The 27,150-nt window shown below is 35.0% G+C and overlaps 1 protein-coding gene across 1 annotated transcript in view; it reads right to left on the bottom strand.

The window, feature by feature from the left end:
• The window catches only part of PHEX (phosphate regulating endopeptidase homolog X-linked), a 1,091,028-nt gene that overhangs the window by 758,792 nt on the left and 305,086 nt on the right, over positions 1-27,150 (bottom strand). The window contains exon 7 of the mRNA XM_044072288.1: positions 20,303-20,419. Coding sequence (XP_043928223.1) covers positions 20,303-20,419 — 117 coding nt within the window. The remainder of the gene's footprint in view (positions 1-20,302; positions 20,420-27,150) is intronic.

The following is a 27,150-nucleotide window of genomic DNA, read 5'->3' as shown; positions in this document are numbered from 1 at the left end:
CCTTCTGCTTAGACAGATTTAAATCAATTCCTTGAGGGTCTTCATATAGTGGGAATAAACATCTGTAGATGTTATTAAACTCATTCAGTTACATCTAGTCTGAAAACCAAAGGTGTAGTGATGTCTTGTAGTTTTGCTTCATGAAGGGATGATAGAAGGGAGATGATAACCCAGTGGTAGGTATGAATGCTTGACGGTTTTGCAACATTTCTTGGAATTATTCAAGCATCCATTGCTTCAGCTGGCTTTTATTGAAAAAAAAATAACAGCTCAATGGTCAGATTGACTAGTTCAGTATTCATATACATTTAATGATTTTCCTGGAAATAACTTTGTTTGCTAGTGGATTGTCATAACTCTAACCTAAAAAGGAAGCTGCCCTATTTCCAGTCATTACTTGCTGTCCTTTGTCACTTTCCCACACATAATGCAAACTTAAATTATTCTTTCCTTGACTGCTGCCATATGCAAAAATGATGAGGAATGTTCCGAACTTACCTTACTTTGTACTCTCTCTCTCTCTCTCTCTGTCTCTCTCTCTCTTTCATCCCTTAATAGCTTTATCTACATGATGCAAGTTACAACTGTGTTAATACCTCTAATAATTTATGACTATGCTAGAAGTCAGTGATTGGTTTCAATAGTTAGTGAATTTCATTGTAAAATATCTGCTCACTGCAACCCCATCTACTCAGCCCACTTTGAGAAATAATAGCTTAACATCAAATGATGTACTTGCAGTGAAAAGCATAATATTGTGAACTTGCACTGTTCCGTGATTAATAAGCTGAAGCTGAGCTGATATAATGAATCTGAAGAAGTTACCCTTTCCCAAGACTCTTTTGAACATAAATAGTTCATCCAGATTTAACAGTAATGTCTGTGATGAGGATTTATTTCATAGGTTACTTCACTTATGACAGCTTAATTTTATTTAAGGCACTTGATGGATGAGAACAAGCTACCCAAGACAAACTAATCAGGCTTAAGTTCAGTACAACAAAACTGCCATTGGAAGGGTGTGTGGTAGGTCAATTGTAAGGTAGAGTCTCTTTGGGGGTACATATAATTTGTGTCTTTCGGCTTTTCCCGGTTAGGGGTCGCCACAGCGGTACTAATGATTGGCAGTTGATTTTTACATACCGGCTTGCCAGGCCTGATGCACAACCTTCAACGAAGGTACATATAATATAGAGCTTAAAATAATTGCTGAGTAAGCATTTCCAACAAGACTATCAATATAATAACCTGCAGATTCAGAACAGCACATTTGATTATCTTAAGTTAAAAATGTCACAGTTATAAAGCAATGCACATTCCCAGTATTAGATTGATTCTTGTAAAGAAAGGTTCACAGGTTTCAAACATTCAGCCCATACCTTTGTCGTTGATCTCACCATCTCACCTACATGTTGAGGTCATCAGTGGTAATCTAGTCATAATGCTAATGCATAGTATTGGAAAGTTTTGCAGGCTTCAAATGCACTTATTTTTTCTTTAGCTAAAAGAAAAGAGGTCCCCACTGGAAAATAATTTGTCTTTGTTTACTTCATCATTGCACCATAAGAAGTCATCTGCAGGCTCTACTATTCTTGTTGCCTGTAAGTTTGTATAACCCTTGTTTCAGGCCATAGGTTGTAAGTATGTCCTGAATATTAAATATATATATATATATATATATATATATATATATATATATACGCGCGCACACACTTATTTTAGATCGTCTTATTACTAGCCTATTGCTCAGAGTTTCAGCTTTCATTGTTTTACCTTTATACCACATACTCTGTACAACTGCAAAGTTGCATGATTATTACATATTGTGTATGCTGTAGTATTAAGTTGTTACTTGTTAATATCTGGGTCATGGCAGAAAAGGGTTAGCAGATCAGCTCATTTACCCAGAAAACAAAGGAAAATGAGTGAATGCATACTGTTTATTTAAAGATACAACTTTTTACAAGGTCAGGTGGTGTGGACAAATGTGCAGAGCAATGTTATGCTGAACCTGTACTAACGTTTAGAATATTTAAGAGATAATGATTAAACACGTATATTTATACACATCCATATATTAGGGTTACCACCTTTCATTGTGACCAGAACTGGACCAAGGCCACACTTCTCGCACTTCCCATAACCCTGCCCATCTTTTCCCCTCTCTCCCACTGCTGTCCATTTCATGATATCATCATCACATCAGGTGAGGAGGAATGCCCTCTTTTTTCACTAGGGATGCTTTTTTTCTGCCAATTTACTATGCTTTTCTGTAAAAAAGCATAGTAAATCTGCCAATTTAGCAAACTCCGACAGTCTGTTTCTTTTTCGTTTTAACAGAATGCTGGAGTTCATACAGTGTTTTCTTTACTACTGGAAATCTGTTTGATTTCTAGATAATTTAGACAAAAACAGACAGTTGGCACTGCTAATACTAGATAGATATATACAGAGAGAGAGAGAAAGATATATATATATATATATATATATATATATATATATATATATATATATATATAGGTCTACCTGAAAATGCTGAAATTCCACAACGCTGACAACAAGAACACCGACACCGGAAGATCGACAATGGAGAAGACCGAAAGTTGAGAATCCCGATGCTGAGAACACTAACATGTTAAGGTAAGTGTGTGATAGGGACAGACGTTAGGGTCAGGGTGTGGGTAAGGTAAGTGTGTGATAGTGACAGACGTTAGGGTAGGGTGCGGGTCAGGTAAGTGTACGATACTGATGGACTTTAGGTTTAGGGGTGGGTTAAGTGAGTTAGGGTTAAGGTGCGGGTAAAGTAAGTGTGCGATAGTGACAGACTTGAAGGTTAGGGGCGGATTAAGTGAGTTAGGGTTAGGGTGCGGGTAAGGTAAGTGCGCGATAGTGACGGACCTTAGGGTTAGGGTTTGGGTTAAGGTTAGTGCATAGATAGCTGTGTATGTAAGGTTTAGTGTAGGTTTGTAAAGTTTTTGGTGTGCTTGTGTTGTGTGTGTGTTTTTCGGGAAAGGTATTTGTTTTGTTGATTGTCGGGATTGTGGTATGTTGGGCATGTGAAGTTTCGTGTTTTTGAATATTCGTTTTTTTTTCGTGTCGGTTATTGCGTTGTCAGTGTTTTGGCGTGTTGGTGTTATCAGGTAGACCCATATATATATATATATATATATATATATATATATATATATATATATATATATATATATATATGGTTCCACTTTATAATCTCAAAATACTAGAATCATGAAATTCAGTATCACGAGACTGTAAAGCCGAAACACCATAATCCCGTAAACTTAAAAGCACGAAGTTTGGAATGCCGATATGTAGAGTATACTGCGGAGTGTAAGTTTACATTGTGGAACAATTGACAAGTGGAAAATTGTGCCATATATGCGATGATATAGACAGACTCCTTTATTGCTCCTGGAACAATCGGAGATATCTATCGAACATCAATATATATATATATATATATATATATATATATATATATATATATATATATATATATATATATATTGGTATTAGTGATGCTTTCAAGAATGTGTTAGGTTGACAGCTATTAGGTCACCAGCATATGGCTAACTAGGCAGTTGATCAGCAGATTTATGAGCTCACACAAATGTAGGGATTAGGAAATTTGTTCTTACCCCTTGTTTGTGAAATCTCAAAGTTAGTAAACATATATATATATATATATATATATATATATATATATATATATATATTTATTTATTTTTTTTTTTTTTTAGAAGTTGCATGTGCCAAATGTGTAGTAGAGTGTCCGATAAATTGTTCTTGACCTTTTGTGGTCAATATTATTATAAATGACATTGGATGTTTTAGATTAAATGTGGTGCACACACACACAGACATATATATATATATATATATATATATATATATATATATATATATATATATATATATATATATACATATATATATATGTTTCCATATTTTATTTGATCATACAGTTGATCTTATGTTATACAGAATACATAAGTGTTAGATGAGCTGTAAAAAGAAAACAAGCATTCACTCTCATATGTAATAGATGAACAAATGCAGTCATTCTAATTTCAGTGATAGTTTATAACTCACTAGGACTTCATCGGCATAAAGGTTTGCTAATATCTCATTGGACCTGCCACTCACTAGCTCAACATAAAAGCAAGATGCACATTCAGAGTTAATTCCTTTACCAGTTGTGCTATTATGACAAGGCTTTGGAAAAGAACACTGCCTGTTAATGGCGGGGTTTTTCACTCATCACTATAATTAACAGCCTTTTGTCTTATTTATCTTATGGTAGGTCTCTGAGCTGAACAAAGATTCACACTTGCGTTTTTCTGCTCCTTAACAGCACAGTCCTTTGTAACAAGTTTTTCACTCATCACTATAATTAACAGCCTTTTGTCTTATTTATCTTATGGTAGGGCTCTGAGCTGAACAAAGATTCAGACTTGCATTTTTCTGCTCCTTCACAACACAGTCCTTTGCAACAAGTGTTTGTTCTTATTTCTTGTGAATTCTTTTAGACTTAGTATTTGATATGGTCTGTTTATTTATATTCTATATGAAGCATCCCACCAGGAGTGGCCTTAGGTCAACTGTTGCCCTAGACAAAAGGGCTCTACAGCGCCTCCCTCACACCACTTAGTGCCCCCATCCTAGTCTACCTACACCTAATAAATACTGGAAAAGTGCCTCTGCTAGACTGGCACCCTAGGCAGCTGCCTAGTTGACCTATGCCTAAGGCCGGCTATGCATCCCACTAATGCCTTGATCTCATAATGTCTTTTGAAATGAAGATTGTTAAAAGAGTGATAATTGGTAGCCCTTACAGTCTCCAGTACCCCATATGTGTTAAGTATTTTACCAAGAGTTGGATCTGAGTACATGGAATGCAGTGATTCCAAATCTGGAAGTTTTGAGTATCTATCCCTCCTGGACATTTGCAGTTATCACTAAATGCAGTCTTGGGTATTGACTAGGCTTAAAATGACCTCTGGGTCGATAACCTAGTAATCTCCTATGTTACTATGATCAATTAAAAATTGTAAGTGCTCTTAAAACAATGCCTTTGGTTCTCTTTAGAATTCAAGTATTTCTGAATGATTTTTTTTTGCATTATATGGGCTTAGTAACTAGTATTGAATTGTATGAGATTCTTTCACTGATTTTATGTGGATAACCCCTCATTCCTCAATCGTGCCCAGACTCTTTTCACTTCTCACCTTTTTCTTTTTTATCCTTTACAGCCACTATAGGAACAAACAATATTTTTATAACCTCGAGTTTCTTTTTTTTCTAAGTCATACCACAGCAGACTGTATTCTATCATTTTTACACATACTATATTTATACTACTCTGTTTTCTTTATCCTGATCCATCTTTCAAAACAACGCTTCCCAAGTAATAGTCCATTTGATATGAATTGTAAGCTGTTTTCTTGTCTGCATTCCTTCTATATCCCATCTGATAATTATGTTTGAGATGATCCTGTGCCTGACCAAATCTACGTCCTTGTTTAACACATTATTAATATTTCTTTGCTTTTGTCATCACTCTCTTCTGTCTCTGTATCTCTGTCTCTGCTTTGTACCCTGCTTCCTTAATATGTGCTTGTGCTCTGTCTTTTGGCTCTGTTTCTCACAGACATGTATTTCCCTCATTTCGTTGTTGACCCTTATATTACCACTTTTGCATATAATAGTTATTTTTTTTTGTTTTGCTTTGTATTTCATATAAACATGTTCTAGAGTAGAAAATGAGGATACTCTCTTCCACAGTATCTACACTGTCTCTTTAACTCATTTTGTTTTCTGAGGTATTTATTAATTTTCTTTATATATTTTCTATCTCCTTCAGTCACGTTTTTCTTGTATAATTATTTCATTTTCTTACTTATTAGTCTATTTGTCTTTACATCACTCCGTATCATTGTGTTTATTTCTGACATGTCGATGGATCTGACATAATCTTGAATCTTTTCTATGCTTAATCAGTGCTGTCCACCTAACTTTGCCACTGCTGCATGTTTATTAATTGCATTTTTATAATTTCTGTGACACCCCACCACTGGACCAGTAATCAAGGAGCTTCAATCCTCACCACTAGCACCAGTGGAGGATGTGTGCTAGGAGGATGAAAAGTGCACACACAGTATTTCCAGATGCAGCTCTCTCCACCAAGTGCAATTTCCCTTAAGAGCACACAGAGATCACAGTCAGTCCAGGACTGGTTTCTCCCTCTTTCTCCAGATCCCCAGTAAGACTCCCCACTGGTATGGCTATAGAGTTGAGATCTCGGCTGAGACCTCCAACACCCTCTGTGCCCAACTAGTGCTTCATGTCCCTACCCAAATAGCTGACACACACACTCTATGAGGTTTGATTTATACACACATCCACACACACACACACACACACACACACACACACACACACACACACACACACACATTCATGGGAAAGGCTGGCACAGGTTTACTAACTATGCCACCTTTTGCCCAGACTATAAAGTAGTTATCACTGCCACCAGCCAGTGCCTTATCAGCTACTTTAAAGCCCTTCACAAAGGATGTCCAATCTTGCTGTGCAATGTTACTATCAATATAAATGGTAGTTTGACAAAGAGCAAGGCTATTAGGAGTGGCCCACAGTGTCACCAAATAAATATGCAAGTACTCTCAGAACTTAAATATCTCTAGACAGATCAGCCACAATGAAATGTTTAAATATATTTAATAATACATAATAAAAAAACAAGACAATACGAAATATATATTTACAATAACATCAGAGATCAAAATCACAGGAAATATTTAAAACAACATTGCAGGACAGTCTCAAATAAATAAAGAAAATATCTAACCTAAGCTTTGCTATATTCCTGACAATATCTAAGAAAGTTATACTATAACCTAAGAACTTACTACAGAGCAAGGTAGATGTGTGGTGAATAGATCTTCTCTAGTTGTCAGGTCAAAGACAGAGTACAGAATGCAGAGTCTCTCTCAGAGAATTCTTAAATTAACATCTCAAATATTACTTCTGGGATAGCTTGCAGAATGACATTATTTCTTGTCATCTGACTCTATCTCAAATGAAACTCCCACTGCTGAAAGCTAGCAGTATTTAGCATCCACCTGTGAAAATACATAGACAAGGGTTTTTTCTCAGATCTGTGCAGCTGTTGGAAGTCATAAAAAAACGCTTCCACATCTCAAGCCTAGTAATTATTTCTCCTTCAAGACAACATAGAGAGCTTCCTAGTATAGGCATCCTGTCTCTTGCTGTCATAAAGTAATTTAATTCCAGCTATTTTTCTGAAGTTTTGCTGGAATGAAGTTAATGCCCTGTGTTCCAGTTTCAACTGTTAAAATATATACATTTAAACAGTTACACTAGTGTATGTGCATTTCTGTTCTCTTCCAGCAGAGCACACTGTGGATCCATTTTTAAGCTTAGTACTTTATGAAATATCTTTTCAACACATGTCTGTACAAACGTAATTTGATATATACATGACAGTTCGAATACATTTGTAACACAAGCATCTTACATAAAGCAAGCTGACATTCACAAATGACACATAACCATTAACAAAATTGCAGGCAGCTGTGCTGGCAGTATGTCCCTTTGTTACACTTCTATATAAATCATGTTGATATTCACAAATAACATATAATTATTTAGAAAATTCCAGCTAGCTGGGCTTGCAGTATCTCCTTTCGTCACAATTTCATTAAAGTCCATTAACTTACAGTTTATTGCTAGAGCCATCAGCCTAGTATAATACAGCTACATGTACTCATTTTCATTCTGTCTTCTACTTCCTAACTTATGTATCTCTATGTCTCTCTATATCTTTAGGTTCCAAAATGGCTGTTTAGCTTATCTAAACTATCATGGAATATGCCAACTGACCCTGCTACAGTTCTGTGCATGTTTTGTAATTTGTTTCACTGCCATATGTCATAATAAGGCAGCTATTTTAGTTTCAATTTCTATGCTTAACATTTTTGCATAGTTCTAAAATCTGTCTTCTTTGTATGTGATCTTACATTTTTGTGTTAAAGTCTGATTCAAACACTGTCAAGCTAGGAATCTTCACAAGTGTCTCTCATTTCTCCTGTTACCTATTATAATTTTATATGCATTTTATTTTGTTTGCACCCTCTTTCTAATAGTCATTTATACACTATTCATAAAAATGACACTCATCTTTGATCTTTTTTCCTTTGACTGCAGTTTTCTGCTCCAATTCTTTCATTTTGTGTATTGGAAAAATAAACATGTGGCCACATGAAAAAAAAAATGTTCCCAGCATTTTACACTTCTTTTCAGTAAATAAAGTTTTGTTTGATATCTCTTGGATGCATTTCTTCATCACCAGTTATAATGGTGTATATTTGTGGTGTCAGTTAATGCCTTAATTCAGTACATTTGGTAATGCTGTTGACAGGATGCCTACTATGTCCCATCCTTTGGTTTACAATCTTACAAACATGGTGTTGTGTGTGTTTTATAGCAGCTTCAAGTATGGGTACACTAGGTAGTACAACTTGCAGGTCATAGTACGAAACCTCAATTTAATGACTGTTTCATTTTCTGTACACTGAGTGAGCTAGACTATCAAAAAATAAATAAATGTTGTAAACAACTGTCATTACCTGGCAGGTAGACTGACCTAGGATACTTTTACAGCAACTGTCCAGGGACTTCAGGATGTAATGTTATACATAACATTACCCAAGTCAATACTGTACAGATGAGTCTTCAACTTTTCGGTGGTGTGATGTATTTATTTTGGACCCTGCTTCTTGGTTGCTGTCATTTTGGTAATGTATAATTGTTGTTAGTATACCATTGAAAGCATTATCCCGTCCCATGTACTGCCACTACATGAATGTCGCCAAGGCCGCTATAATAAGGGAGTACCCAATTCTATGGTGTAGACAGTTATTACAGTGTTTTACAATGTATTTACTCATAATTAAATTGCCTTCCAATAACAATGTATTATATTTATTATGTTTTAAAAGGTAATGTTTAGTTGTTGTCTGAGATGATCTTATGGGAAGCAAAAATGATTTTTTTAAAAGTAAAACAGAAACATATCTAACTATTCCAGAATATTCTGCATCAGACTCGCTGCTGCTCTTTTCTCTTTTTTATTTTTTTTAATTGATTTATTTATTTTTGCTATCTCTAAATTCAAAGACCATATTTCATCAGAGTACTGCTTTTCCTTTTCCGTGTTGCTTGTGAGACTTTAGACATTGAAATATTTCTGACCATGATGGAGTGCACTGCACCACAGACACTGCTGTCTCTTCTTTTTGTCTGTAACTTTTATTTAGACTTTAGAAAATTCTAACTGGCAGAGAAAGCCATATCAAGATGCTTAGGTTCTAGACTTGTTAGATTTCAGTTAACTGCTGTAGGTAATTGGAAATAATGATTGCACATGCAGTTATAGGTTTTCTGTAATTATCCGTCTGACATAATTTTCTTCGCTTTTTTCTTTGTAAGAGAAATATTGTCTTATATATGTAATCAGATCATTTTTAAAGTAGAGATTTTATTGATACATTTGATAAAGATTGTAGATGATTTATATTTAGTGAATGACATCCTCACTACATTGGTGTGACAACTGTTATCTACTCTTATGTAGAAAGGGATGGTTGGTTCTCAAGTATCATATGTAATATTGTCTGGCACGTTAAAAGCATAGCCACTAACTGAAGACTTGATATAAGATTAGAAGTTGCACTGGCAGCCACATACAAGGAATACAGGCTGGTGTTATTTCTACAGGACAGATTTCAGTACAGCCTCTTAGAAATTGTTGCCAGTGTGTATGTCTGTGAAAACGAAAGGAGTTAAGTCTCAGTTACTGCATGTAGGTTGGCATTAGAAGGCACTGGTCTCAGACTGTGCTAGACAAAATCTGATGGATGAGAACAAGCTACCCAAGACAAACTAATCAGGCTTAAGTTCAGTACAACAAAAGTGCCATTGGAAGGGTGTGTGGTAGGTCAATTGTAAGGTAGAGTCTCTTTGGGGGTACATATAATTTGTGTCTTTCGGCTTTTCCCGGTTAGGGGTCGCCACAGCGGAACTCCGGTCCGCTAATGATTGGCAGTTGATTTTTACGTACCGGCTTGCCAGGCCTGACGCACAACCTTCAACGAAGGTACATATAATATAGAGCTTAAAATAATTGCTGAGTAAGCATTTCCAACAAGACTATCAATATAATAACCTGCAGATTCAGAACAGCACATTTGATTATCTTAAGTTAAAAATGTCACAGTTATAAAGCAATGCACGTTCCCAGTATTAGACTGATTCTTGTAAAGAAAGGTTCACAGGTTTCAAACATTCAGCCCATACCTTTGTCATTGATCTCACCATCTCACCTACATGTTGAGGTCATCAGTGGTAATTCAGTCATAATGCTAATGCATAGTATTGGAAAGTTTTGTAGGCTTTCAAATGCACTTATTTTTTCTTTAGCTAAAACAAAAGAGGTTCCCACTGGAAAATAATTTGTCTTTCTTTACTTCATCATTGCACCATAAGAAGTCATCTGCAGGCTCTACTATTCTTGTTGCCTGTAAGTTTGTATAACCCTTGTTTCAGGCCATAGGTTGTAAGTATGTCCTGAATATTAAATATATATATATATATATATATATATATATATATATATATATATATATATACGCACGCACACACTTATTTTAGATCGTCTTATTACTAGCCTATTGCTCAGAGTTTCAGCTTTCATTGTTTTACCTTTATACCACATACTCTGTACAACTGCAAAGTTGCATGATTATTACATATTGTGTATGCTGTAGTATTAAGTTGTTACTTGTTAATATCTGGGTCATGGCAGAAAAGGGTTAGCAGATCAACTCATTTACCCAGAAAACAAAGGAAAATGAGTGAATGCATACTGTTTATTTAAAGATACAACTTTTTACAAGGTCAGGTGGTGTGGACAAATGTGCAGAGCAATGTTATGCTGAACCTGTACTAACGTTTAGAATATTTAAGAGATAATGATTAAACACGATATTTATACACATCCATATATTAGGGTTACCACCTTTCATTGTGACCAGAACTGGACCAAGGCCACACTTCTCGCACTTCCCATAACCCTGCCCATCTTTTCCCCTCTCTCCCACTGCTGTCCATTTCATGATATCATCATCACATCAGGTGAGGAGGAATGCCCTCTTTTTTCACTAGGGATGCTTTTTTTCTGCCAATTTACTATGCTTTTCTGTAAAAAAGCATAGCAAATCTGCCAATTTAGCAAACTCCAACAGTCTGTTTCTTTTTCGTTTTAACAGAATGCTGGAGTTCATACAGTGTTTTCTTTACTACTGGAAATCTGTTTGATTTCTAGATAATTTAGACAAAAACAGACAGTTGGCACTGCTAATACTATATATATATATATATATATATATATATATATATATATATATTTATTTATTTATTTATATATATATATATATATATATATATATATATATATATAGAGAGAGAGAGAGATATATATATATATATATATATATATATATATATATATATCTATATATATCTATATATATATATATATATATATATATATATATATATATATATATATATAGCCCTACCTGAAAATGCTGAAATTCTACAACGCTGACAACAAGAATACCGACACCGGAAGATCGACAATGGAGAAGACTGAAAGTTGAGAATCCCGATGCTGAGAACACTAACATGTTAAGGTAAGTGTGTGATAGGGACAGACGTTAGGGTCAGGGTGTGGATAATGTAAGTGTGTGATAGTGACGGACGCTAGGGTAGGGTGCGGGTCAGGTTAGTGTGCGATAGTGACGGACTTTAGGTTTAGGGGTGGGTTAAGTGAGTTAGGGTTAAGGTGCGGGTAAGGTATGTGTGCGATAGTGACAGACTTGAAGGTTAGCAGCGGATTAAGTGAGTTAGGGTTAGGGTGCGGGTAAGGTAAGTGTGCGATAGTGACGGACCTTAGGGTTAGGGTTTGGGTTAAGGTTAGTGCATAGATAGCTGTGTATGTAAGGTTTAGTGTAGGTTTGTAAAGTTTTTGGTGTGCTTGTGTTGTGTGTGTGTTTTTCGGGAAAGGTATTTGTTTTGTTGATTGTCGGGATTATGGTATGTTGGGCATGTGAAGTTTCGTGTTTTTGAATATTCATTTTTTTTCATGTCGGTTATTGCGTTGTCGGTGTTTTGGCGTGTCGGTGTTATCAGGTAGACCCATATATATATATATATATATATATATATATATATATATATATATATATATATATATATATATATATATATATATATATGGTTCCACTTTATAATCTCAAAATACTAAAATCATGAAATTCAGTATCACGAGACTGTAAAGCCGAAACACCATAATCCCGTAAACTTAAAAGCACGAAGTTTGGAATGCCGATATGTAGAGTATACTGCGGAGTGTAAGTTTACATTGTGGAACAATTGACAAGTGGAAAATTGTGCCATATATGCGATGATATAGACAGACTCCTTTATTGCTCCTGGAACAATCGGAGATATCTATCGGACATCAATATATATATATATATATATATATATATATATATATATATATATATATATATATTGGTATTAGTGATGCTTTCAAGAATGTGTTAGGTTGACAGCTATTAGGTCACCAGCATATGGCTAACTAGGCAGTTGATCAACAGATTTATGAGCTCACACAAATGTAGGGATTAGGAAATTTGTTCTTACCCCTTGTTTGTGAAATTTCAAAGTTAGTAAACATATATATATATATATATATATATATATATATATTTATTTATTTATTTTTTTTTTAGAAGTTACATGTGCCAAATGTGTAGTAGAGTGTCCGATAAATTGTTCTTGACCTTTTGTGGTCAGTATTATTATAAATTACATTGGATGTTTTAGATTAAATGTGGTGCACACACACTTATATATATATATATATATATATATATATATATATATATATATATATATATATATATATATGTGTGTGTTTCCATATTTTATTTGATCATACAGTTGATCTTATGTTATACAGAATACATAAGTGTTAGATGAGCTGTAAAAAGAAAACAAGCATTCACTCTCATATGTAATAGATGAACAAATGCAGTCATTCTAATTTCAGTGATGACTTCATCGGCATAAAGGTTTGCTAATATCTCATTGGACCTGCCACTCACTAGCTCAACATAAAAGCAAGATGCACATTCAGAGTTAATTCCTATACCAGTTGTGCTATTATGACAAGGCTTTGGAAAAGAACACTGCCTGTTAATGGCGGGGTTTTTCACTCATCACGATAATTAACAGCCTTTTGTCTTATTTATTTTATGGTAGGTCTCTGAGCTGAACAAAGATTCACACTTGCATTTTTCTGCTCCTTCACAACACAGTCCTTTGCAACAAGTGTTTGTTCTTATTTCTTGTGAATTCTTTTAGACTTAGTATTTGATATGGTCTGTTTATTTATATTCTATATGAAGCATCCCACCAGGAGTGGCCTTAGGTCAACTGGTGCCCTAGACAAAAGGGCTCTACAGCGCCTCCCTCACACCACTCAGTGCCCCCATCCTAGTCTACCTACACTAAATAAATACTGGAAAAGTGCCCCTGCTAGAGTGGCACCCCAGGCAGCTGCCTAGTTGACCTATGCCTAAGGCCGGCTATGCATCCCACTAATGCCTCAATCTCATAATGTCTTTTGAAATGAAGATTCTTAAAAGAGTGATAATTGGTAGCCCTTACAGTCTCCAGTACCCCATATGTGTTAAGTATTTTACCAAGAGTTGGATCTGAGTACATGGAATGCAGTGATTCCAAATCTGGAAGTTTTGAGTATCTATCCCTCCTGGACATTTGCAGTTATCACTAAATGCAGTCTTGGGTATTGACTAGGCTTAAAATGACCTCTGGGTCAATAACCTAGTAATCTCCTATGATACTATGATCAATGAAAAACTGTAAGTGCTCTTAAAACAATGTCTTTGGTTCTCTTTAGAATTCAAGTATTTCTGAATGATTTTTTTTTTGCATTATATGGACTTAGTAACTAGTATTGAATTGTATCAGATTCTTTCACTGATTTTATGTGGATAACCCCTCATTCCTCAATCGTGCCCAGACTCTTTTCACGTCTCACCTTTTTCTTTTTTATCCTTTACAGCCACTATAGGAACAAACAATATTTTTATAACCTCGGGTTTCTTTTTTTTCTAAGTCATACCACAGCAGACTGTATTCTATCATTTTTACACATACTATATTTATACTACTCTGTTTTCATTATCCTGATCCATCTTTCAAAACAACACTTCCCAAGTAATAGTCCATTTGATATGAATTGTAAGCTGTTTTCTTGTCTGCATTCCTTCTATATCCCATCTGATAATTATGTTTGAGATGATCCTGTGCCTGACCAAATCTACGTCCTTGTTTAACACATTATTAATATTTCTTTGCTTTTGTCATCACTCTCTTCTGTCTCTGTATCTCTGTCTCTGCTTTGTACCCTGCTTCCTTAATATGTGCTTGTGCTCTGTCTTTTGGCTCTGTTTCTCACAGACATGTATTTCCCTTGTTTCGTTGTGGACCCTTATATTACCACTTTTGCATATAATATTTGCTTTGTATTTCATATAAATATGTTCTAGAGTAGAAAATGAGGATACTCTCTTCCACAGTATCTACATTGTCCCTTTAACTCATGTTGTTTTCTGAGGTATTTATGCATTTTCTTTATATATTTTCTATCTCCTTCAGTCACATTTTCTTGTATAATTATTTCATTTTCTTACTTATTAGTCTATTTGTCTTTACATCACTCAGTATCATTGTGTTTATTTTTGACATGTCCATGGATCTAACATAATCTTGAATGTTTTCTAGGCCCAGTCAGTGCTCTCCACCTAACTTTGCCACTGCTGCATGTTTATTAACTGCATTTTTATAATTTCTGTGACACCCCACCACTGGACCAGTAATCAAGGAGCTTCAATCCTCACCACTAGCACCAGTGGAGGATGTGTGCTAGGAGGATGAAAAGTGCACACACAGTATTTCCAGATGGATCTCTCTCCACCAAGTGCAATTTCACTTAAGAGCACACAGAGATCACAGTCAGTCCAGGGCTGGTTTCTCCCTCTTTCTCCAGATCCCCAGTAAGACTCCCCACTGGTATGGCTATAGAGTTGAGATCTCAGCTGAGACCTCCAACACCCTCTGTGCCCAACTAGTGCTTCATGTCCCTGCCCAAATAGCTGACACACACACTCTATGAGGTTTGATTTATACACATACACATACACACACACACACACACACACACACACACACACACACACACACACACACACACACACACACTCATGGGAAAGGCTGGCACAGGTTTACTAACTATGCCACCTTTTGCCCAGACTATAAGGTAGTTATCACTGCCACCAGCCAGTGCCTTATCAGCTACTTTAAAGCCCTTCACAAAGGATGTCCAATCTTGCTGTGCAATGTTACTATCAATATAAATGGTAGTTTGACCAAGAGCAAGGCTATTAGGAGTGGCCCACAGTGTCACCACTATAAATATGCAAGTACTCTCAGAACTTAAATATCTCTAGACAGATCAGCCACAATGAAATGTTTAAATATATTTAATAATACATAATAAAAAAAAACAAGACAATACTAAATATATGTTTACAGTGACATCAGAGATCAAAATCACAGGAAATATTTAAAACAACATTGCAGGACAGTCTCAAATAAATAAAGAAAATATTTAACCTAAGCTTTGCTATATTCCTGACAATATCTAAGAAAGTTATAATATAACCTAAGAACTTACTACAGAGCAAGGTAGATGTGTGGTGAATAGATCTTCTCTAGTTGTCAGGTCAAAGACAGAGTACAGAATGCAGAGTCTCTCTCAGAGAATTCTTAAATTAATATCTCAAATATTACTGCTGGGATAGCTTGCAGAATGACATTATTTCTTGTCATCTGACTCTATCTCAAATGAAACTCCCACTGCTGAAAGCTAGCAGTATTTAGCATCCACATGTGAAAATACATAGACAAGGGTTTTTCCTCAGATCTGTGCAGCTGTTGGAAGTCATAAAAAAACACTTCCACATCTCAAGCCTAGTAATTATGTCTCCTTCAAGTCAACATAGAGAGCTTCCTAGTATAGGCATCCTGTCTCTTGCTGTCATAAAGTAATTTAATTTCAGCTATTTTTCTGAAGTTTTGCTGGAATGAAGTTAACACCCTGTGTTCCAGTTTCAACTGTTAAAATATATACATTTAAACAGTTACACTAGTGTATGTACATTTCTGTTCTCTTCCAGCAGAGCACACTGCAGATCCATTTTTAAGCTTAGTACTTTATAAAATATCTTTTCAACACATGTCTGTACAAACGTAATTTGATATATACATGGACAGTTCTAATATGTTTCTAACACAAGCATCTTACATAAAGCAAGCTGACATTCACAAATGACACATAACCATTAACAAAATTGCAGACATCTGTGCTGGCAGTATGTCCCTTTGTTACACTTCTATATAAATCATGTTGATATTCACAAATAACATATAATTATTTAGAAAATTCCAGCTAGCTGGGCTTGCAGTATCTCCTTTCGTCACAATTTCATTAAAGTCCATTAACTTACAGTTTATTGCTAGAGCCATCAGCCTAGTATAATACAGCTACATGTACTCATTTTCATTCTGTCTTCTACTTCCTAACTTATGTATCTCTATGTCTCTCTATATCTTTAGGTTCCAAAATGGCTGTTTAGCTTATCTAAACTATCATGGAATATGCCAACTGACCCTGCTACAGTTCTGTGCATGTTTTGTAATTTGTTTCACTGCCATATGTCATAATAAGGCAGCTATTTTAGTTTCAATTTCTATGCTTAACATTTTTGCATAGTTCTAAAATCTGTCTTCTTTGTATGTGATTTTACATTTTTGTGTTAAAGTCTAATTCAAACACTGTCAAGCTAGGAATCTTCACAAGTGTCTCTCATTTCTCCTGTTACCTATTATAATTTTATATGCATTTTATTTTGTTTGCACCCTCTTTCTAATAGTCATTTATACAGTGTTCATAAAAATGACACTCATCTTTGATATTTTTTCCTTTGACTGCAGTTTTCTGCTCCAATTCTTTCATTTTGTGTATTGTAAAAATAAACATGTGGCCACATGAAAAAAAAATGTGCCCACCATTTTACACTTCTTTTCAATAAATAAAGTTTTGTTTGATATCTCTTTGATGCATTTCTTCATCACCAGTTATAATGGTGTATATTTGTGGTATCAGTTAATGCCTTAATTCAGTATATTTGGTAATGCTGTAGACAGGATGCCTACTTTGCCCCATCCTTTGGTTTACAATCGTACAAACATGGTGTTGTGTTTTTTTTATAGCAGCTTCAAGTATGGGAACACTAGGTAGTACAACTTGCAGGTCATAATACGAAACCTCAATTTAATGACTGTTTCATTTTCTGTACACTGAGTGAGCTAGACTATCAATAAATAAATAAATAAATGTTGTAAACAATTGTCATTACCTGGTAGGTAGACTGACCTAGGATCCTTTTACAGCAACTGTCCAGGGACTTCAGGATGTAATGTTATACATAACATTATTACCCAAGTCAATACTGTACAGATGAGTCTTCAACTTTTCGGTGGTGTGATGTATTTATTTTGGACACTGCTTCTTGGTTGCTGTCATTTTGGTAATGTATAATTGTTGTTAGTATACCATTGAAAGCATTAGCCTGTCCCATGTACTGCCACTACATGAATGTCGCCAAGGCCGCTATAATAAGGGAGTACCCAATTCTATGGTGTAGACAGTTATTACAATGTTTTACAATGTATTTACTCATAATTAAATTGCCTTCCAATAACAATGTATTATATTTATTATGTTTTAAAAGGTAATGTTTAGTTTTTGTCTGAGATGATCTTATGGGAAGCAAAAATAATTTTTTTAAAAGTAAAAGGAAGAGAAACATATTTAACTATTCCAGAATATTCTGCATCAGACTTGCTGCTGCTCTTTTCTCTTTTTTATTTTTTTTAATTGATTTATTTTTGCTATCTCTAAATTCAAAGACCATATTTCATCAGAGTACTGCTTTTCCTTTTCCGTGTTGCTTGTGAGACTTTAGACGTTGAAATATTTCTGACCATGATGGAGTGCACTGCACCACAGACACTGCTGTCTCTTCTTTTTGTCTGTAACTTTTATTTAGACTTTAGAAAATTCTAACTGGCAGAGAAAGCCATATCAAGATGCTTAGGTTCTAGACTTGTTAGATTTCAGTTAACTGCTGTAGGTAATTGGAAATAATGATTGCACATGCAGTTATAGGTTTTCTGTAATTATCCGTCTGACATAATTTTTTTCGCTTTTTTCTTTGTAAGAGAAATATTGTCTTATATATGTAATCAGATCATTTTTAAAGTAGAGATTTTATTGATACATTTGATAAAGATTGTAGATGATTTATATTTAGTGAATGACATCCTCACTACATTGGTGTGACTACTGTTATCTACTCTTATGTAGAAAGGGATGGCTGGTTCTCAAGTATCATATGTAATATTGTCTGGCACGTTAAAAGCATAGCCACTAACTGAAGACTTGATATAACATTAGAAGTTGCACTGGCAGCCACATACAAGGAATACAGGCTGGTGTTATTTCTACAGGACAGATTTCAGTACAGCCTCTTAGAAATTGTTGCCAGTGTGTATGTTTGTGAAAATGAAAGGAGTTAAGTCTTAGTTACTGCATGCAGGTTGGCATTAGAAGGCACTGGTCTCAGACTGTGCTAGACAAAATCTGTAGAAGTAAAGAATTATAAGCCTATCATGTAGCTGATGGTGCAAAGCTTATGTGGTATGACAAATGCTTATTTGGGGATGATGTGATGGTCATCACCAGTGTGCAATTTTGCAGGAATCTCTTAAGGCCAGTCACCACATGCATACGTATTTTGGGTGACAGTGGTGCAGACCTTATTTTTTTAACCCTGTCCTTTTATCACATTAGCAACAGATGTGTTGGATTTAAGACTCATACCCCTATCTATGACATTATTTTGTAACAGCAGTGCATTTCCACCCAACCATTCATCTCAAGGTGTATGGCCATCAATTCTTGTAGCAGAATTGTCCTGGTCATGAGTAAAGGATGCTAGATTACATATCAATTAATTTCTTAGATGATTATCTTACCCTTAATGTCAGCTGTATTGGGAAAAAATGATGGACCAGCCATGAGGCATATAGGTCAGTCACTAATTACTCTACTTCTTAATATATAATTAAGAAATTTCTGGTAAATGTCATGCATGTGAACATAATCTTTCAGTATGCACTAGAGGACGGAATACAGGCAGAAAAACAATATGAGGCTAGCTCTGAAATAGGGTTGCAGAGACTGATGGAACCACCTGCAGTAGGATACTGACTTTGGAAATATAAATGATGAACAGCTATTCTTTTGATGAAAATCCCTGCACTGTCATAATTATACAACAACCGAGATTAATTGTACATGTACTCTTCTTTGAAAGCATCTAATGTAATGCAATGGAAAATGTATTCATACCCTTAAAAGAAATGTTTTTGGTAGCAGGAAAGCCTTACTTCACATTTCATCTGAAATAAATCATATTCAGTTACTGTTACTCAGGCGTATAATCTATCAAGTTCTATTTAGCAGAGAAGAGAGTGCACTGATAAACAAGTGTTCTTGTAAGATTGCTTAATGTATGATAGAGTTATGCACCATTGGTTTAGAGAAAACATATTGACTCATAAAAGTAGGTATTGTCTGCTGTGATTTATGGGCAAGGGTTAAAACTGATTATGAACTGATGTACTGTAACTAAATATTTTCATTCTTCGCTAATAATGTCTTAAATAAAATGCATATCAATCATTTAAAACCTCCAAATTAATTTCACTGTGGACAAAGCCATATCTGTAATGAAAACATTATGTAAAACCTGAGCACTAGTTTCAATTTCCAGTCTTGCAGAAGCATGGAGAATTATATTTCCTGCAGAACACAGTGCTATTTATTTATAAAAACAGAAAAGCATAACCATTAAAAGACTAAATGCAGAGCTGGACTCAAATGACGGCACAATCTACTGACCTGTGCCAACTGCGTCTCAAACTGAAGAACTGCTTTCATATCTGACTTGGCTGTTGAGGAGCTGGCTCCGAGATACACTGCCATGTCGATCATCAACTTCAGCAGAGCTTTTCTGTACTGTAAAAAGAGTAGAACAAAAGAGTAGGCAAAGATGTTGCAGTGTCTAATGCAATAATGCTTTAATTAATAACATATTAGATAATGTACAAGTAGGCAGGCCTCCTCCTGTTCTTTAAAATGCTCCTTCACAGACATGGAGTACATAATACTGTATAAAACAAAATTACTCCCATGTTTCTTCCAAGAAATCTAGTAAATCAATACAAGAAACTGTGCACAGAGCACATTTATTATCAGTAAAAGTTACATTTTAAATAGTTTCACAAGCATATAGACACATACACACATATAAACACACACACACACACACACACACACACACACACACACACACACACACACACACACACACACACACACTCTCCAAAATGTTTACGGTTTAAAACTTGCAATGTTCTAATCTTCCTGCCATTAACCAGCTCTTCCTCCTGTGGATCTTTATGAAGAAATAAAACCTGCAGAGGTGAACAAGATGCTCCCAATAGTATAGCAACATGAATACTTCTGTTCATCTGTGAATGATTGCTGCCTTCAATGCAAAGGCACTACAGCATTACCTATTAGTCAGCCAAGGTTAGATCTTCAAATGCCTTCCTTGTATAGTAACATTCTTTACCTTCTCTTCTGTCATATTACTGTATGCCATACCCCTCAATCTCTTAGCCCAAAAATGTCTGGACAAAGCCAAAAATAATGGGGAGGTCAGATGTCCAAAATCAAGGACAGATTTTTATTGCTGTTATAAACTTAGAAAGGTGCTGCATTAACAGGTTTTGTGTTAGCATGCATTTTATGAGGAAAATGAAGTCTGAAATTCAAATGTGGGAAATTACTTAGTGATTTCAGTCCTAAACAATTTACCAGAAGAACATAGATTCTGTGAGGAACAGACCAAAAATGTGAGGTATAAATGTGTACATTCTGTGAAAACCTGGACGTTTGATATGTATGCTGTAAGCGATATTGTGTTCTCATCCCATTATCTCATGTTTCGTTTGTGAACAATGGCTAATGCACAAATACCCCAAGCACTCCTTCGTGAATGGCGATCTCCAGTCACGCTAACTGTGCCTTACATATTGGTATATTCTTCCTTCAGCCCTTGTCTCTGTATTGGAGAACAGTTTCTGTATAATGAATTTATGCTTGGCGCTTTTTCTTTTTAATGCTGCAAGCAAAATGCTTGTCTTTACGAAGTTTATCTTATGACATATTAATGTCTTCTTCAAGGCGGGTCTTCAAAAGAAATGATTGTCTGTCCAGAACAAACCTTTGCAATATTACTGTTGCTAGTCTCCAATAAGAACTCTCCTTGATAAGTATGTTTTTACATGGACATACTAGCTTCTCATGTAGTGCTAATTGTTAATCCACATGTTGGTAACATAAATGACTGAAGTTAAAAGGGCATATCATTTTAGCTTGCTAAAAATGCGCTGTTATGAATCAGTAACAGCAGAGTACTGCTTTTGGCTGCTAAGTATTCACTGTACAGTGTAAAGGATAAGTCACATGTAAGGATATTCCAAGACTATCAAGTTTGGTATGTTACTAAAGGTTCCAATCGATGAACAGCTTTTTTTTTTCTTTTTTTGATGAAAATGTTAATAAACCTTTTGTGTTTCGGTCAAGGAGTTACAGAGAGGTTGTTAAGTGAAACAGATGCTGCATTGTGCATAGCTGGAGCACGAAAGTTGGCACTTATGACCAACAAAAAAAAGTATTCAAAAAAGTCAAAACACAATCTGCTTATAAGCAATCAGATTTGAAAATAATTTTCTTGGTGTTATTCAACTTTTATTATTATTCTTAAAACATAAAATTAGAAATGAGCAGAAAATCAATGCATCTATATCCCACATGGCACAAATAAATGCCCTAAAAGGGAATTTTCTTTGAAGTGTTAATAACTGCCTGCAGCACATTTCATAAAGTAAAGTTTAGCTGCCTGCCAGATTAATAATTTTGTGCTTTTCTGCTCTATACTCTAATTGGACAGTTCACACTTGAGAGTAGACAACAGGGTTTGTAGTAGATTATGTTGCGTTTACCAGATATGCACCATTTATAACTAGGAAAATGGAGAACATGATTAATCTGTTTACTGATGATACAGAGACTGATGTAGATATAAGGGGTGGGGTGATTCAAATGTAGTAAAATACAGCACATTTTATTTATTTGTATACTGGGATAGTACACTGATCAGTACTGACCAATTTCAGCTTCAGTCCAGGTGAAAACACAAAACATTTCAAAAACAAAAAAGGCAGAAATGCAAGCAATAGCAGAGTAGTTAAGATTAGTTAACTAAAAAAACACTGTATATGCACCTTATAGTAAACAAGAAAATGCAATGTACGATATCTATGTTAGTTTTTAAAGTGGGTCAGCCTTCAATAATTTTATGAGAGGAGTGGAGAAGTGGAGAGAAGATAGGGATAGTGCTTTAGGTGCTATGTCCTGTGTTGAAGCAGGAACATTTGGCTTGGATGAAGAGGTGCTTTAGGGTTGCATTCTGAATTTGGAGTAAATGTTAATTTCCTTAGGCAAGAATAAAGATAGATAGATCATGTACAGATAGACAACAATTAAGATAGGTAAAGTAAACTGAAAAGGAATAAAACTGTATGCACATTTGGTGAATCATGGAGGAGGCAGTACAACTACAGAAGACTGTGCTAGAAAAAGTTCTAAGAGTAGCCAGCCATCAAACTTAAATTTAGTCAGGTAACACCATATGAACAGCATGAATAGGCTGCTATGAATGGAAGTACTTTTTTATTAAGTGCAGGTCTGTCTTTTTATCACATTTGCTAATTGAGTATGTGAGCTGGTCCATGAACCCTTTTCAGCCACAACCAACGCCCAAAGGCAAAAGCAGTCCTAAATTACACATGAATAGTTAAACATTGTTTAATGACATATGAACACATAAAAAACAGTTTGAACTTGTTACCTAAATTACAGCTCATTTAAATCATTACTAGTACTTGTAAGTTGCAGTTTATATAGATTAAGTGTAATGTTATGTTCTACATATTGACAGTATGCAGCATATGAATTTTAACAAACTGATAAAAGATTTGTATACAAATTCACTTTTTAAGTAAATGTCCCTGTAACACAAATTAAACAATATAATATATAGGCCCTATCAACTGCATATTCTTCAATGTAAAAATAAAATTCAGAAATTCTAGAGTATTAGCAGTTCTAGGCAGTAAAATGCTTAACCTAGGCAATTAAAACAATTGCAAGTATAGGTTTCTGCTACATGATAAGTTAGTTTATTTCTAAATAATTTGTTTTCCATTATGTTGTGAAGTTTATGTGGCAGATGTTTCTCAGCTGGCATGCATTATTTTGGAGAAGGATTTTTTTTTAAATACTAGTTGAAAGAGTAGTCTTATCAGCTGTCTTGTTGACTGTTCCATCTTGACTTCACGAATAATAATCTGTTTCCTTAATTCATTTGCTGTTGGAGGACAATATCAGCCATTTAGGAGTCTGATCATTAGTGACCTTAATAAAGTAGTGGGTGTATGTTGTTACTGCCATCTGAATTTAGTAACACAGATACATTGATAGTCCTTCTATGGTGCAAGTGAAATAAAATGGAATATTTTATTTTCTGTGGATTGAAGAAGCGATGTGTATAGAGGTACATTTAAATAAATTATTGGCAATACAAATTCCAGATAAGGTAGAAAAACATTAATGCTATAGATCTACAATTCTCAATAATTAGTAAGTCTGAGAGTCTGTATGATTTTTTTTAGCTGATGTAAAGATATTGTTTCAAGGACTGCTTGCCTCTGGTTCTAGATTATTTATTTGAGTTACTATCCTCTAGCCTTCCTTACTATTCTATCAAGATTCATCTTTTGTCAATTTCTGCTTGCCCGTACTTAGATCCCTCATTTCTACTTGTCCTCAAGTTAAGCATTTTTTTGAAACTGGGTTTACAAATTCATCTGTTTAGAAAACAGGTGGCTTCTATTTGGGCTCTCAACTTTAGCTTAAAAAACTAACACTCCATGTAAACCAACTCTTTGTGCTGATTTGTGGTTCTTGACTTAGAAAACTCATTCCTCTGATTTCTGCAAAAAGGGTATCTGAGTTATAGGTTCTTATGGTAAATCAACTCTACCTCATCCTCATTTTTCACAAGCATAGGGTTTCTTTGAGAACAAATCCTCCTTTAATTCCTAAAGCAGTTTCAAAGTTTACCTTGAACCAATCCATTAATCTACCCATATTCTTTCTAGAACCTAAAAACAAAGGAAATACTTTGGATGTCCACAGGCAGCTCAAATATTAATTGGACAGAACAAACTATTGTTTCCTATGAAGGTAAGAAAAAAAAAACAACTTGTGAAAAAGCAGGCAATCTTTTCTGCTATTCTCACCAAATAAGCCATTTCCAGGCAGGGTTAGGGTGCATTTTACCAAGGCTTTGACTTCTTCTGTAGCTTTATGAAAAAAGGTGAACTCTGTAAGTATTCTAGAGGTAGCAGCTTTGTCCTTTGTATTTACATCACAAAGCATTATAAACTGGATTTATTTTCCAGGTCTACAACAGAGTTCACTAGAACCATTCTCCAATGGCCCCTGGATTCTTAAATTCCTTCCTCCTCCATATATAATTCTAAGCTACAGTAATCTACCCAAATAGATTACGCTACTGCAACAGAGATGTAATGTTGAACATAATACAGTTGTGTAAGCATACTGTAACTTGTGTAAGTGTACTTACTGCGACAGATGTTGTTACACATCACTGTTGCAGTAGCCAGCCCTTGACTCTATCCCACTTATTCCTGTTTTTGGTGTATTGCCATGGTGTGGATATATATATATATATATATATATATATATATATATATATATATATATATATATATATATATATACACCTGCTGCATATGTATTTTTAAGCTCTGACTACTTTCATGCCCTAACCACTGATTTATGTGCTCTCCTCAAGCCCATAGTTGCTAGAGTATGTGGTGGGTGCCTTGGTGTTTTGGAAGCTGGCCAGCCATTACATCCTGTGCAGGATATAACCCAGATAGCTTAAGCTGCTGGGGTCAAGAAACATGTTTATTTATTGCATCTGACTGACATCTGCTGTGCCCCAGTACCCCTCTTCAATCTTCCATTCATTTTCCCAAACATTTGGCTGATCTACTTTGGACAATAAGTGGAGAAAACTTATTGCAAATGATCATCAGAAGTATCAGGATAGGAAATTAGTATTTCCATCCTGGCAGCTCTGGAGGGCTTTTCAAGTATGCGCAGCCCACTCTCCAACCCAGTTTGCAATGTGCATTATATATGCATATACCTCTAGACTAGTGTCATTGCAGTCCACCAAGATCCGCTAGTCCTTGGCTGTAAACACCACCCTTCCACCAAATGGTGTGTGTGCTGGCAAAAAACTGCTGCTCTGCTAAATAGATATTTACCAGAAGAACATGTGTGCACAGAACTACTGAAGCATTGTGAAGCTGTGCACACAGTCTGAAAAAAAATAGACAGACTGGGACTAGGGATCTGGGACTGGGAACATAATGTGGAGCTGTTTATAGTAAACAAACATTTAAAACACATTGATAATTAGATTTTGTACAGAACAGTAATTGTGTCAGAAGATATCCGGAACAACCAAAGTTATCAGTTCAGCATAGGGGGGGGGTGTACTCCTGAGTGTATTGTCCTTCGGATGAGACATTAAACCGAAGACCCATCTGCTTGAGTTGCTGGTACTTCAGGTGGATGCAAAAGATCCCATGGAACCTGTCAAAAAGAGCAGATGTGCTTTATTTTGTTCAAATATTTACATTATTTACAAATATACAAAATAAATTATGAACATATTTACAACAAAAGAAAATATACATTCATCTCAAACAAAAATAAAATATTCCAAGTCATATACCTATTGACCACTACTCCTTTTTCCACAACCACCACTTAATTTTTCACAATATATTTGGAATAACCCAATTCCCATCAAATATAACATCCTTCAATATTTGATTCCAAAGAGCCCAAATAATACAAAACATTTTCTTGCCTAATTTTTTGATATATTTTTTATCTAAACCTTCATAAAAAAACATATTCAACAATGTCCATATTTAATTGTTTATAATCTTAAAATTCATTCAAAGTTTTCATCTCTAATAATGTTTCCCATAATTTTTGAACTCTTTTACAGTTTAAGAAAACATAATCTATGGTTTCTAATTCCTTATAATGAAGACATACCCATTCATTTATTTTTTATATGGCATATTTGCTTTAACTGGTAGCTTATTAATTTGTAGTCTCCACAAAAACTCTTGACATACTTCATTTTTCATACAGCAAACATTTCTTAGCTTTACAGCTCTAATTACTGTTATATTACTCCATAAATTAATATAATAATGATCTTCTATCATTATATTTTATAAAATATCTGGCTGTTATTTTCAGTTTTGGCTATATTTAATTCCCACATTTTTATTTTTTCTTTATAACTTTTTTATTTCTTCATTCCTCCATTCTCTTTATTCATGGGATCATAGGAGGTTACTAGGCTAATGGCCCTGAGGCCCTTACAAGCCTAGCCAAGAGTTTATCCCAAAAAAAGAAACTTCAGTCAGCACCTGTCACAACTGTAAATGAGGGACATACCCCTGGGACAAATTTGCGGTTTCCCATCCACTCATTAAGGT

This window comes from Protopterus annectens, chromosome 5.part0 (genome assembly GCF_019279795.1).
Source record: "Protopterus annectens isolate FY-2018-M chromosome 5.part0, PAN1.0, whole genome shotgun sequence".
NCBI lineage: Eukaryota > Metazoa > Chordata > Ceratodontiformes > Protopteridae > Protopterus > Protopterus annectens.
This window is presented reverse-complemented; position numbering and strand designations above follow the sequence as displayed.